Here is a 15,052-nt window from a genome sequence, read left to right as displayed (position 1 = left end):
CAGCAGTCTAGCCCCACCCCTTCAGCCTACAACAGTCTAGACACGCCCATTCAGCCTACAGTAGTTTAACCCCACCCCTTCAGCCTACAACAGTCTAGACCCACCCAATCAGCCTACAGCAGTCTAGAGCCGCCCAATCAGCCTACAGCAGTCTAGACCCACCCAATCAGCCTACAGCAGTCTAGAGCCGCCCAATCAGCCTACAGCAGTCTAGCCCCGCCCATTCAGCCTACAACAGTCTAGACCCACCCAATCAGCCTAAAGCAGTCTAGAGCCGCCCAATCAGCCTACAGCAGTCTAGCCCCACCCCTTCAGCCTACAACAGTCTAGACACGCCCATAGGTTTACAGTAGTTTAACCCCACCTATTCAGCCTACAGCAGTCTAGCCCCACCTATTCAGCCTACAGCAGTCTAGCCCCACCTACTCAGCCTACAGCAGTCTAACCCCACCCAATCAACCTACAGCAATCGAGCCCCACCCATTCAGCCTACAGCAGTCTAGCCCTGCCCATTCAGCCCACAGCAATCTAGCCCCCACCCATTCAGTCTACAACAGTCTATCCCCACCCATTCAGCATACAACAGTTTAGCCCCATCCAATCAACCTACAGCAATCTAGCCCCACCCATTCAGCCTACAGCAGTCTAAGTTTTTTGGCCATGTGCCTCATTCGGTTTCAGTTTTGGTCACAAGTTGTCATTTGGGTGCATCATAAATTATTATTATTATTATTATTATTATTATTATTATTAATAATAATAATAATAATAATAATATTATTATTATTATGATTAACCCTATTTAACCACTTACAGTGGTTACTATCCACCTAAATAAGAGGACTCTGTTACTGGTGCAGGCCTAGTTTGTATGATATTAGAGGCAAAGGGAGAAGAAACAAAGAGCAGAGAGGCTTAATAGTTTTTCCCATAGGTTATTTGATTATAGAGATAATCGTTAGCTGCCGCTTGGCGCTCTGTTGGCAGGCGATTGTTGAAAAGCACATTTTAGGTGATGTCTTACATAAAAACATTGCGCGAGCCTCAGGAGGGAGAGAGTGTTTAACGACAGGGCCACTTAATCGCACCTGGAGTGCCCAGGCTGTTCTCTGTGTGAAAGAGTCAGAGAAATACAGGCTGTGAGAGCAGAGTGGAGGCATTACAGCACTCACAGCTAACACACACACACACACTCACACACACACACGTCCACCCCCGCCACACACACCGTGCGGGCACCACACAAGGGAGCGCATTCTTTACTGTAATCATTCACTCCGAGACCTCTTTACATTTCAGTGCACTCTTCACTCCATGACACTGCAGCTCATCTTCTCTCGTCTCCAACAGCAGCACAATCCCCTATACACCCATCACCTGCAGCACGGCTTCCCATAATGCACCACTCGCTGAGCATCTCGAGATTTTCACCTAAAGTAAATGCATTACATATAAAACGCATTACTGATGTCTTCAGTCCAGCTTATATTCCTCACGTTTAACAAATTCATCAAATATCCAAACATAGCATTTACTCCATAATCTATACCAAACTATCTCAATACCAAACTGTTCATATGTGTAATAATAATAATTGTGTGCACAAACTCAGAGGTACTATAATTTGAACTGCTTTATACTAGATGATTCATATTTATTATTACATAATATTATTGTCATTATTGTCACTGCCACTTTACTATATTCATAAGAACTTAAATCTTGTGTACTTATAGCAATTTTTCTCTTTATCTTTGTTTTAAAGTTCATTATTAAAGTGTTTATTCTTTTACATAGATGGTTGCAACTGTAACAACTGCAATTTCCCTCTGGGATCAATAAAGGATTCTGATTTTGATTCTGATTCTGATTTTGATTCTGATTCTGATTTTGATTCTGATTCTGATTTTGATTCTGATTTTGATTCTGATTCTACTTTTGATTCTGATTCTGATTTTGATTCTGATTTTGAATCTAATTTTGATTTTGATTCTGATTCTCATTTTGATTCTGATTCTGATTCTGATTTTGATTCTGATTCCGATATACAGTCCACATACAAAAAGCTGGAAAAACAGCCTGTTTTGTATTCAATGTTCAAAAACCATTACGTTTCCATATTTCTGCCTATTCAGCCAACAGCTTCACACATACGTGCAGAAGTTATAAAGAGGGTTTAAGTCTGCTTTTAAAAGAGGCAACACAGGGCAACCAATCAGAACAGAGCTCAGTTGCATATATCAGTCTTAAAGGCACAGTAACAAAAAGCAGACTGCTTATTGTTAGGGATAAAAAGAGGTCATTTTAAAAAGAGTCATGATGGTACATAAAGCCACAGAAATGTTATAAGCGAAGCTCAAGGGGAAAAAAAGGAAATATAAGAGAAATGTAGGATATGACCTCTAAGTAAACGAATCAACCAGAAAATGGATGTCAAATTAAAGATTGCTCATTTTGTCATTCATTACTGCCGCCATGCCAACACGACAAACATAAACAAGACAATTTCAGAAATATTCATGCATTACGCCAGATATTACACCAGCTTACTCCGCCACGTTTTATCAAAATACACCACCAGCTTAAACACCTTTCCCTCTGGAAAACTACTGCACAAACCTCTTCAGCTACTGATCAGCCCACTAACAACCCCAACCACAATCTCTACAGAATAATTCCTCAACAGGCCTGAGCCACTTTTACCAAACAACGCAGCGGTCCACAGCAGATTTCCCAATTTCATCTCAAATCAACACAACGGAAATAAAAGAGGAATGAAGACGGAAAAATAAGCACATTTCTCTATATTTTCTGCATCCTGCATCTGTTGGCCTGTCGATGGTCCAGCATACAGCACAGCCTGGACAGAGAGACCGGGTCTGGCCAGAGAGCGACTGGCGCATTAGCGAATAATCAATCATTTTTGGAGTTATTTTGCTCCATAATGCCAGTATTTGTCATGCATTATTTGTCATGCATGAAATCCAGTGAAGTGATTCACAGTTCATTTGCCAAATGAGTTACTGCAGCATAAATCCCAAAGGAAGAGGATGACGCAGTGCTTACCTCTGAGAGGTGTTTTTGTACTTCTGCCTGCAAAACAAAACGAGAGAGTGTTAGATCAGAGGTGAATTTTCTGAAGGCAAGACAAAAATTCAGCCAGATGAACATACCAGTAGTAAAAGTGTCAATCTGTGGCATTACAGTCAGATTAGGATTCTTTAGGAGATGATCCTATTCATTAGGAAATCTCAGGCTGTGGCAGGAACAGACCCCAACACCCCACAATAGAGTTGTGAAACAATTTCAAGGGAATGGTTTGGTGGTTTCAACCAACAGGGGTGGGGTTGGGGTTGTTTTATGGCCCTCTCTAACATAGCCGTCTTCCATCCTCAAGAGCCTTCCATCCTCTTTCACACAACTTCAGTTACTTGAAACCTGCATGAAGCGTTGCATTTGAGTTGTGCGATGTAAAGTGTCCTGCAACTCAGCTGCAACAGCTGCATGTATCTCAAGTTTCATGAAAAACCCAAAACACTTGACAAAAAGTCGTGTATTCACAGTTTGCAATGATTGATTTCACTGAAGAAATTAAAACAGAAGACAGGTTTATTGGGTGGTTGAAAAGGAGACCACCCCCGTGACTAACTCAAGGTTGCTAGATTTCATTTCATCAGTTTCCTGATCCATAACAACAAGCATGAGTGTGTCAAACCCAATGTTTCTGCAACCAGCTGTGTCTGTGTTTACCTGCAAAGACCTTTGTCAATCCGACCGAACACATTCCCATCATAGAATAAGATGGTTTACATGCTCACTACAAGTAATCAGATTCAAAATGATGTAGCACAACACTTAGTGTATATGTTACCATGACAACGAACACCCTGTGAGGTCCAGTCAGAGTGAGATGAGCAGCAGTGAGCAGTGCTTGTATTTTTAATTGCTTTAAAATGACGTCAGACTCAGGAAAACGTCCTTCACGTGTCCTTATTAAAGAAGGCCGAGAGGAAGACGTCGTGTTCTGAGACGCATAAGCTGGACGTCCGTCCCACCGCCGTCTTTTAAAGATCAGAGCGTGAACTTCGTCTCCTCTGCAGACCAGTTTCTGCTCCGCCGTGTCGAACGGTATAAACTCTCACTATGAAGTAACGCACATGTAGAACAGACTAAAACTTTCCGATAGGGAATGTAATCGGATTCAGGCGTTTACACGGATATTATTCCTCTATTTAATTGATTATTTACAGGATTATCCACCTCTTTCAATTCCGAGTGGCCTCAATCAGACTAGTCTAGCAATTGAGGTGTTTACATGGACATATTCTAATCTGATTGAGCTGTTAGTCGGATCATTAACAGATTATTAGGATGCAAATAAACGTGGCTAAAGTTATGGTTAAATCTTTAATCCTCTCCTATATATGCCTTCTTAGGGGTGGGAGAATCAATAAAGTTCCATTATAATAATTATCATTATAGAGAGTGAAGCTCTTTTTGAACAGACCCTGAGATGTACAGCCCTGTTTCTATTCTGATTGAGCTATTAGTCAGATTATTAATGGATTACCAGTCTTCATGTAAATGTGGCTTGTGTTAACCAGCTGGCTGATGCTAACAGCTGTTTAAACAGCAGTGTAGATTCTCATTTTCTCAAGTTCCCTAATTTTTCACAGAGCTCAAATTCATTTGGGATCCAATGATGAAAATTATTAGAGAAGATTAGACTGAGAGGCTTTCTGTGATGAACTTGTTGTGCTTTTAGGACAGACTGAGTGAGACATCAAGTAGAATTAAACCGTAATGGTTACTTAAACATTCATTTACAAGTTTACAAAGGCTTGACATACACTCAACAGATAAAAACCCAAATATATGATAACGATTGATATATCGATAAAAGTTAGATATGTATATATAGCAAAAAAGAATGATGATGACGGTTGGAAAAATTCAGAAAGTTGCTGAAAGTTCTGCAAATAAGGCTCCCGAGTGGCGCAACCGTCTAAGGTGGTTGGTTAGTGTAGTGGTTAACACCTCTGCCTTCTACACTGTAGACTGGGGTTCAATGCCCAACCAGGGCAAGCACCCTACACTATACCAATACGGGTCCTTGGGCAAGACTCCTAACACCGCCTTGGCCTACCTGTGTAAAAATGATCAAACTGTAAATCGCTCTGGATAAGAGCGTCAGCCAAATGCCGTGAATGAATGAATGAATGAATGAATGAATGAATGAATGAATGAATGTCTAAGCGTCAGCGTCATCAGGAGATGGCGAGTTTGATCCCTGGTGATGCTGCAGCCGTCTGCAGCCGGGAGTCCAAGAGAGCACAACTGGCCTCGCTCTCTCTGGGTGGGTAGAACGGCCCCCCATCTCCCCCCATCACTCAGCGTGATGCTGGTCAGCGCAGGCGTCTGTTAGCTGACGTAGCAGATCTGGCGGTCGGCGCTTTCCTCCGAGTGCGTCCGGCTGTTCCGTGACGTCGCGTGAGCGGCAGCTCGAAAAGAAGTGGCGGCTGGTTTCACAGGTCTCAGAGGAAGCCTGTGCTGCCTTCACCCTCCTAGCACTGGTACTATCGTGTGATTGGGGGAGTCCTAACTAGTGGATGGAATTGGAACAACGACTAAATTGGGGAGAAAATCGGGTAAAAATGAAAAAAAGAAAATATAAATATATATTCCTATATACAAATATAAGAATTCCATCTTGGGGATAACTTTATAGCAAGAACAATATGATGTATCAAAAAAAAATAACTAGTTGCTAATTTGGCTAACTAGCACAGTAACTGAATGTGTTGCTGCAACTTTGTTTTCAAATCGCTTTGCCTGACTGTCCAGAGGAATTATGCTGTAGACAACTCACAACATGCTAGTTGCATGAAAGGTGTACAGTGTAAAGCCGGCCTAAGACAATTCAATTCAATTCAATTCAACTTTATTGTCATTATACAACACAGAGTAGTTCAGTATAATGAAACACTATGGGGCGACTTTTCCAGTGCAGTATTAAAAGATGCATAGTAAACAGGGCGGAGACTAAAGACAGTAAAAGACAGACAGAATGTGCCTAATCAGTAAATACAGGTGTCAAACGTAGACAAGATGTGCATAGGTAAGTGTTATAGGTGTGTTGGACGTATAGACAGTTAGTGCATAGTCAGGTATATAGACAGAAATGTGCTGGTGAACTGCAGTCCAGTAAATGCAGAAGTACTATTTATAAAGAGATGTAAACAGTGACCTGTATATAAAGTGTACAGTGCAGGTACAGAGTAGCAGCACAAGAGCTACTCAGTACTGCACACTCTGTTTTATGCTAGATAATTTATTGGTGCCTTTCAACTTGTCGGCTCTTTGATTACCAACAACATTTACAATATCAGACATGATGATAGCTCAAGCTCCGATTTTCAGTTTTATTAACAAACATCTCTCACTGGTTAATGCTGCTTGTCTGTGTTTCTTATATTGAGGGCATGGTTGCCAGGCCCACCAAAACTCTCCATCCCAAAGTTTGCTTCAAATCCATCCACCAGAAGCTGAAGATTTGGGATTTTTCCTCCCACAGCTGGCTCCTCAAACTCGTCCAATTTAGTAGGAGAACTGCTACCCTGAGAACCCTGATGATGCTTGTACCAAACATTCCACAACATAACGAACAAAAAGGTGAAAGCATGCGATTCTACCATTCTACCAAAAACCACTTCTTCTGGAGGGGGTGTGAGGGGATGCCTCCTCCTCGGTCAAAGTAAAAAACCATCAACCCTTTACAAAATGACCCACGAGGAGTTCTATCCCCTTTGGACTGTGATGTCACTTGAGATCTCTAATATCCACATTTTCATCACACTAATTATGATGGGATGAACAGGAAGGGGGTCACTTTACAAAGAGGGAACGTTTCTTTGACGTTAATTTTTGACCGAGGGGGTGGCCTTCCCTTGCATCCCCCCAAAATTTGCAGAATAGCTGTAAAACCTTTACAGAAAAACATGTTAATATTAAAATAATATTACTAAAAAAAACACGAAGACAAGTTGACACATCACATGAATAACATGAACACATGCAGGTCCGTAACCAGCACAAGGACACCTTGGTAGATTTGGAAGGGAAGTTTTGTAATGGTAGTTGGTCAAGCCTCTTAGTTGACCACAGCTGTGGTCTGCCCACAGACATAACCACTTGCTTTGTCCATCTCCACAAGAGATGCTACACTACAATACCCAGAGTGACTCAGGCTACACTGTATACACATATACAGTGGCCCAAATCTTATTTTCTCACCAAATCTGAATTATTTCTTTGGTTGTTCCCATTATTTTTTGAATGTGATCTGTACGCGACATCAGTCTGACCAGATCAGCTCCTAAACTGACCCGCACACACAAAACGTGGCTTGTCCAGAGATGAACAATCATGATGGCCAGCAAAGGGCTGTCACAATCAGAGGCCTCAGTTTGGTCTTCGCCAGCATCACAGGAGCAATTATAAAGATCCAGTGGCTGACAGTTGGGCTCATCACCCAGAATGTGTTCGAGTTCACCACAAAAAGGGCGCGATATTCGGCCATGGCCACTTCTTTGGTTCATCTCCTCGGATTCTTTAAACTGCTCTTCGACGCTTCGTCGCCAGTCCATCGCAGGGCAGACAGACAGATACAGACAGTCACTCACACCCAGGGGTAATTTAGCATGTCCAGTTGGCCTGACTGCATGTCTTTGGACTGTGGGAGGAAACCGGAGGAAACCCACGCAGACACAGGGAGAACATGCAAACTCCACACAAAGAGGACGCCGGTCACCCGGCCGGGGAATCGAACCCAGGCCCTCCTCGCTGTGAGGCGACAGCGCTACCCACAACACCACCGTGCCGCCTGTTACAGAAACATCAGTCTAAAAGTGAATGAACGTCGGGTTGGATTGACGTAAAAGTCGCATTAATTCCGATCTGTAGTTCAGACTGAGCCGCATTGCCGCAGATCGGATACGGATCAGATTTTAGTACCACATATGAAAGCAACTCATATGTGACATCTATGTCACATACAGAGAAAAAGACCGGATTTAAGCCACTTTTACCTGCTGTGTAAACACAGCCTTTGACTTCTTGAGATGGTTGGGTGTTGAAAACAAGCACTATAGGCTCAAGCACAGCACAACATAACTTCTTCTCCTTCTTCTTTCGGCTGCTCCCTTTAGGGGTCGCCACAGCGGATCATCTGCCTCCATCTTGCCCTATCCACTGCCTCCTCTACTTTCACACCAACCATCTCCATGTCCACCTTCACTACATCCATAAACCTTCTCTGAGGTCTACCTGTTCTCCTTCTACCCGGCAGCTCCATCTCCAACATTCTTTGACCAATATATCTCAAGCACAACATAACTATGACATAAAAATGACAGTTGAAGGTAATTACTAGATTATGCTTAGCTGTTGCAGCTGAGTTGCAGAACACTTTTGCAATTTAGCCTCTTGCAGGTTTCAAGCAACTGAAGTTGCATGAAAGTTTCAGCATGTAGAGCCAGCCTTATAGTTCTACTGAGGATGGAAGATGGCTATGTTAGAGAGCTCAGCTAGAAAACAGCCCCCACCCCCAACCATCGATGGTTGAAACCAACAAACAATCCCTCTGAACTTGTTTACAACTCTGTCGGTGGGTGTTGGGGCCAATTTCTGCAGAATCAGTTAATGATCTGTTAATGACAACCCATTCATTCGTTTTTTATTTGGAGCACTCATAACATTAATAGCTAAGTCAGTATGCTTGAGCCTGGTTCCTGTAACTGCTCAGTTTAGGCTACAAGCTCAGTAGTTGGCCACATTAGCGATCAATTGAGAAATGAATTGTAGTTAAAAGTTGCTATATTGCGGTACCTACTTATAACATGATATAACAAGTCTACGATGTCTGGTTAGCTGTTTGAGAGGCCTACCTTCCCATTAGCTGGAGTTTGGCACAGAAAGCTCTTTGAAACATATCTATTATTGCATGCTTTTATTAGTAATCAGAAATAAGATCAATGTAATGCTATCTTAGTATTTATACGTTTTAACGTGCATTTGCAGCTGTGAACAAATGGATAGATAAATAATTCAATTGAATCAATCCGGAGTCAAATCAGTTCGTGGAACAGTAACAGCAGTTTATGGAATAATGGAGGGATGGAAAATGAACAAATGAAAGCAAAAGGTTCATGATAATTATGGATGGGTTAATGGGTTCCATTATGCTGGTTAAAAAAAGAACTACAGGAGAAATTGACAGCGGGCATGAGCGTATTAGACAGCGTGCAGGGGATGAGGACTTTGACAAAAAGGACGAAATAACAGTTAGACATTAATTCCATCGCCACAATAATAACTACAATGAGAGACTCAGTTGCTTTAATTCAGTTTTGGTTATTTTATGCCACGTGAAACCAGTTAAATTAGCTAATTAGCTATGTTGCTTGCCAGTTGCACTTGGCTTAACTGATTGGCTGACGTGAAGCAATGTACTGGACTGTCCTGTCACCTCAGCTGGGTTACCAACGTCAGAGGAGAAGTACCACTAGGACCTGTTGGTGCCCAACTTGAGCAGATAAAATACACCATATGTAAATATGACTGCATGAAGCGTTCACACAACGATGAAATCTAAACAATAACCACAAACATTTATTTATTTATTTTTACACGACTGACCACCCCAGAGTCCAGACCTCAGCATGACTGAATGCGTCCGATTAATTCACAAAATGATCAACCAGCTTGTCAGACTGAACTCCTAAGACTGAGCTGTGCTGCTGTCTGTTACATGTTTTTAAGAGTGGTCTCTGACTTTTGCTCAGTCATTTATTATTTATTTGGGGTAAAAAATGAGCACATAGTTGATTTAATGTCAGTGTAATTGCTTATAACCAATCAGATTCAGATCAAAGTATCATGATACAGAAAGTTTATTTAGTTTTTTATTTATCGCTACTGTTGGAAGAAAAACTCATATCTCCAAATTGGTAACTTTAAAGGAGAAGGAAAAAAGCCCAACTGTACTTTCAATGTAGGTCAATGGAACCAGATTTTTTTTCCAAAACATTTTGTGTCATTTCTTTTAGTCCATTCATCATGAAATGTATAAACAATGTAAAGAGTAACTGGTATTTTCAAATTCTGTCAAAAACTGAAAAATGTCAAAAATGGAGATATGAGGTTTTTGTTCCGACAACAGCGTTATGATATGTGTGTGTGTGAGAGAGAGAGAGAGAGAGAGCGAGAGAGAGAGCAAGAGAGAGAGAGAGAGAGAGAGCGAGAGAGAGAGAGCGAGAGAGAGAGCGAGAGAGAGAGAGAGCGCGAGAGAGAGAGAGAGAGAGAGAGAGAGAGCGAGAGCGAGAGCGAGAGAGAGAGCGAGAGAGAGAGAGAGAGCGCGAGAGAGAGAGAGAGAGAGAGCGCGAGAGAGAGAGAGAGAGCGAGAGAGCGAGAGAGAGAGAGAGAGAGAGAGAGAGAGCGCGAGAGAGAGAGAGAGCGAGAGCGAGCGAGAGAGAGAGCGAGAGAGAGCGAGAGAGAGAGAGAGCGAGAGAGAGAGAGCCAGAGAGAGAGAGCCAGAGAGAGAGAGCGCGAGAGAGAGAGAGAGCGAGAGAGAGCGAGAGCGAGAGAGAGAGAGAGCCAGAGAGAGAGAGCGAGAGAGCGAGAGAGAGTTACAGTGCTTATGTGCCAATGTCCTCAATATGTGTGTATGTGTTAATGTGTGTCTTATAGCACCTGTGAGTGTGTGTGTCCTCAGTTCTGTGTATGTGTAGAGTTCAATGGTGTGTGTGTGTGTGTGTGTGTGTGTGTAAACGCAAGAGAGAGAGAGAGAGAGCGAGAGAGAGCGAGAGAGAGCGAGAGAGCGAGAGCGCGAGAGCGCGAGAGAGCGAGAGAGAGCGAGAGAGAGCGAGAGAGAGCGAGAGAGCGAGAGAGCGAGAGAGCGAGAGAGAGCGAGAGAGAGCGAGAGAGAGCGAGAGAGCGAGAGAGCGAGAGAGAGCGAGAGAGAGAGAGAGAGAGAGTTATAGTGCTTATGTGCCAATGTCCTCAATATGTGTGTATGTATTAATGTGTGTCTTATAGCACCTGTGATTGTGTGTGTCCTCAGTTCTGTGTGTGTGTAGGGTTCAGAGGTGTGTGTGTGTGTGTGTGTGTGTGTGTGTGTGTGTGTGTGTGTGTGTGTGTGTGTGTGTGTGTGTGCGCGTGTGGTGTAGGATGTCTCATCGAGTGTGAATCTCAAGCACGCTGGAGTGTGTTGGAGCAAAACAGGAACTCCGCACATTCACACCACACACTTTACTCAGCGCAACAATCTGCAGCACTTCAATACAGTTACTCATCTTCAGCAGCCAAACAGAGGAAAAAATAAACACTATTCAGCAGAGCTTCAAGTGTGGCTTCACAAGCTTCCTCACCAAGCTGATAATTAAATGTCTAAATGTTAATTATTTATTAAATATTTATTCACAAAGAAATACAGTGCATAAAATCTCTGTTTGGTGTGGTTTCCTGGGTATTCACTATATGAGAGTCTGAATCTCACATGTACAGACCTTTTTACTCAGTTAGTTCAAACAAGTAAATATATATATATATATTCATATAGCTAAACATATTTTTTAAAAAGCATCATTTATAAGGTGTTTTCTATTGAAATATTTATATATCACTGTTGTCGGAAGAAAACGTATCTCCATTTTTGTGATTTTTTAGTTTTTGACATGTTTTTAAAGTACCTGTTGTCCTTTAAATTGTGTGTAAATTTCATGATGAGTGGCCTAAAAGAAACAGCCTAAAATTTCTTGGAAAAAAAGTCTGTTTCCATAGAGTTACATTAGAAGTAAAGTTTGTTTTTCCTCTTCCTGTAAAGTTACCATTTTGGAGATACGAGGTCTCCACAACAGCGATATATTTATTGTTGTTTTCTTAATATCATCTTGTTTTGTTTTTAAAAGATCTTTTTTCATTCAAACGTTCCACGTTTTCATATCACTACTGACACACAAAGAGTGTAGGCAGAGCCTTATTTTAGCCACGCCCCTGTATTTTAGAGCAGGAACTGAATTTTTTTAATATTTTAATGTTAATATCATTTTATGTGTGTACAGCTGCTCCAAGCTGTGTTTGCTAGTCATGTACTGGTCCTAGTCACTACTGAAACAGTCACTACTGAAAGTCACTACTGACACAGTCACTACTGAAACAGTCACCACTCAAACAGTCGCTACTGAAACAGTCACTACTAAAATAGTCACTACTGAAAGTCACCACTGAAACAGCCACTACTGAAACAGTCACTAGTGAAACTGTCACCAGTGAAACAGTCAAAATGGAAACGTCGCTACTGAAACAGTCACTACTGAAAGTCACCACTGACACAGTCACTACTGAAATAGTCACTACTGAAAGTCACCACTGAAACAGTCACTACTGAAACAGTCACTACTGAAAGTCACTACTGACACAGTCACTACTGAAACAGTCACCACTCAAACAGTCGCTACTGAAACAGTCACTACTAAAATAGTCACTACTGAAAGTCACCACTGAAACAGTCACTACTGAAACAGTCACTAGTGAAACTGTCACCAGTGAAACAGTCAAAATGGAAACGTCGCTACTGAAACAGTCACTACTGAAAGTCACCACTGAAACAGTCACCACTGAAACAGTCACTACTGAAAGTGTCCCTAGTGAAAGTCACCACTGACACAGTCACCACTGAAACAGTCACTACTGAAACATATCACTGCTGCCTAAAAACACATGTATCTCCAGTTTTGGCAATTTTTTATTTTTCTGCATAATTTGAGCATCACTTCATGATGAATGGACCAATTGAAAGGCTCCAAAACACTTAGAATAAAACCTCATTACGTTAACCTCCACTGAAAGTAAAAAGGGTTCTTGTCTGCTCCTGTAAAGGTATCAGTTATCTTTGAATAGCAACGATATTTTAAATTTTTTTAAAATATTTATCACACTTAAATAATAAATTTTAATACAGAATTTATTTTTAAAAACTTTTTAAAGTTTATTTAAATCATATAAATTGATTTTAACATATTGGAAAAAAAGTTAAATAAAATAAAGTAAAGTGCCATCACTTCCGCGCAGGTCATATTTTATGTCTTATTTATATTTCCAATATGTTAAACCCAGCAAATGAACAGCAAATGTGTATTAAATTTTACCAGCGGTGCCCAAGCGTTTTATACAACTGCATACACTGTGGAAAAGACACACAGACTCCCCTGTTCATTTATTTTATATCATTAGATTTTATTCTCTATTATTCCAGTTAAAATGGTAATAAAGCAAAAGTTACAAATGGTTCAGCATCAGGAAAAGCAAAAAAACTTACATTTGACAGAAAATCTTTATTTTCAAATTCTCAAATATCTATATTCTCTGTATTCTGCAGCCACACCTCCCAAGTTCAGTCCTAGAAGTTAGTTTAGCAGTTTTTTAAATAATCCCAAACACACTCAGTCATATATTATATATATGACTGTGGGTATATATATATATATATATATATATATATATCCACACACACACACACACACACACACACACGTCCAAAACAATCCAGGCAGCCCATCGAATAAGTGAACTGAGCTACTTTAAGTTCACCCATTGCAGACACCGTGCTCAGTTATGCACACACTGCTTGTATAATCTCCATAAAACAGCATAGGAACATCTGGAGCAGCTGTACATGAGCCTAAGGTCATCACACCCAAAGCAAGTGTGGGCTAAAGGGGCATAAACCTGCCCAGCATTGGGCTGTGGAGCAGTGGATCTGTGTTCTCTGGAGTGATGGAGCTCCATCCAATACCTTTGGGATGTGTTTGTGATCCAGAACAGACCATCCAATGTCGGTACCTGACCTCACTAATGTGCAATCAAATCCTCACAGCAGTGTTTCAACATCTAGTGTAAAGCCTTCCCAGAAGAGTAGAGGCCTTCACTGGAGCAAAGGGGGATGAAGGCAGCCGAGGTGGATCAGGCACTCTGAGGTCCTTCAGTGGTGACTAACACAGTAGGTTTATTCCCAAGATCAGCTGGATAGCGTTTCTCCCTCTGGTCGCACTTCACAGTTAAGCACACAGCTCTACAGACTGGTGCACATCACTGGCACCCAAGCACTGTTCTCCTAGGCCACGCTGTGGAAGGCCACAGTGTACAAACGGAAGATTTCTCAATTAAAACTGAAAAGCCCAAGCGCTGAGTGAGTGTACTGCTCCTTGTATCATTACTGAAAGTCTCCAAAAGGTCCTCCACGTTGGTTTATTGTGCTTTTTTTTAATTACAATTTGAAAGAAACAGTGAAAATGAAATGTACATAAATAAAATGTACATAATTTGGGGCGGCACGGTGGGTAGTGGTGTCTCCTCACAGCAAGAAGGGCCTGGGTTCGATTCCCCGGCCGGGTAACTGGGTCCTCTCTGTGTGGAGTTTGCATGTTCTCCCCGTGTCTGCGTGGGTTTCAGTCCAGAGACATGCAGTTAGGCCCATTGGACATGCTAAACTGCCCCTAGGTGTGTCTGTCTGTCTGTCTGCCCTGCGATGGACTGGCGACCTGTCCAGGGTGTATCCTGCCTTCCGCCCGATGACCACTGGGATAGGCTCTAGCACCTCCCAGTCGATCACCAAGACATGTTTGGTGTCTGAGGTTTGCTTATTTACATTGCACTGGAGCTTCAAGGCCAATGTAGCCTCAAGCATTGTGCTGCGAGCCTTAATCACTAATCACTCACTCGTCTTCTTAAACGATCTCTAATAGACTTGCTTATGCGGTTTAACACCGTATGACAACCTGCTATCTATAAACATCTGCACGTCTACAAATACGAGCATGTCACGTAGCCAAACATAGCAGCAGCAGCAGTGCTGAAGTCTGAATTTTGCTTTCAGTTTGTCTGTTTGTAAAGATAACCGTCCAGTTTACACCTTACAGTGTTGGTGTTAGTTGGAGTACGGCCAGTCCATATGCGTTGGACTTGAGGTCACTGGACAAATAGGCCACATTAGCCT

General features: G+C 41.9%; 1 protein-coding gene across 1 annotated transcript in view; it reads right to left on the bottom strand.

Moving 5' to 3' along the window:
- pde1a (phosphodiesterase 1A, calmodulin-dependent) overlaps positions 1-15,052 on the bottom strand; it is a 146,076-nt gene that overhangs the window by 127,837 nt on the left and 3,187 nt on the right. Inside the window, exon 2 of the mRNA XM_037539650.1 lies at positions 3,067-3,093. Within this exon, the coding sequence (XP_037395547.1) occupies positions 3,067-3,093 (27 nt within the window). The remainder of the gene's footprint in view (positions 1-3,066; positions 3,094-15,052) is intronic.

This window comes from Pygocentrus nattereri, chromosome 6, assembly GCF_015220715.1.
Source record: "Pygocentrus nattereri isolate fPygNat1 chromosome 6, fPygNat1.pri, whole genome shotgun sequence".
Classification (NCBI taxonomy): Eukaryota; Metazoa; Chordata; class Actinopteri; order Characiformes; family Serrasalmidae; genus Pygocentrus; species Pygocentrus nattereri.
This window is presented reverse-complemented; position numbering and strand designations above follow the sequence as displayed.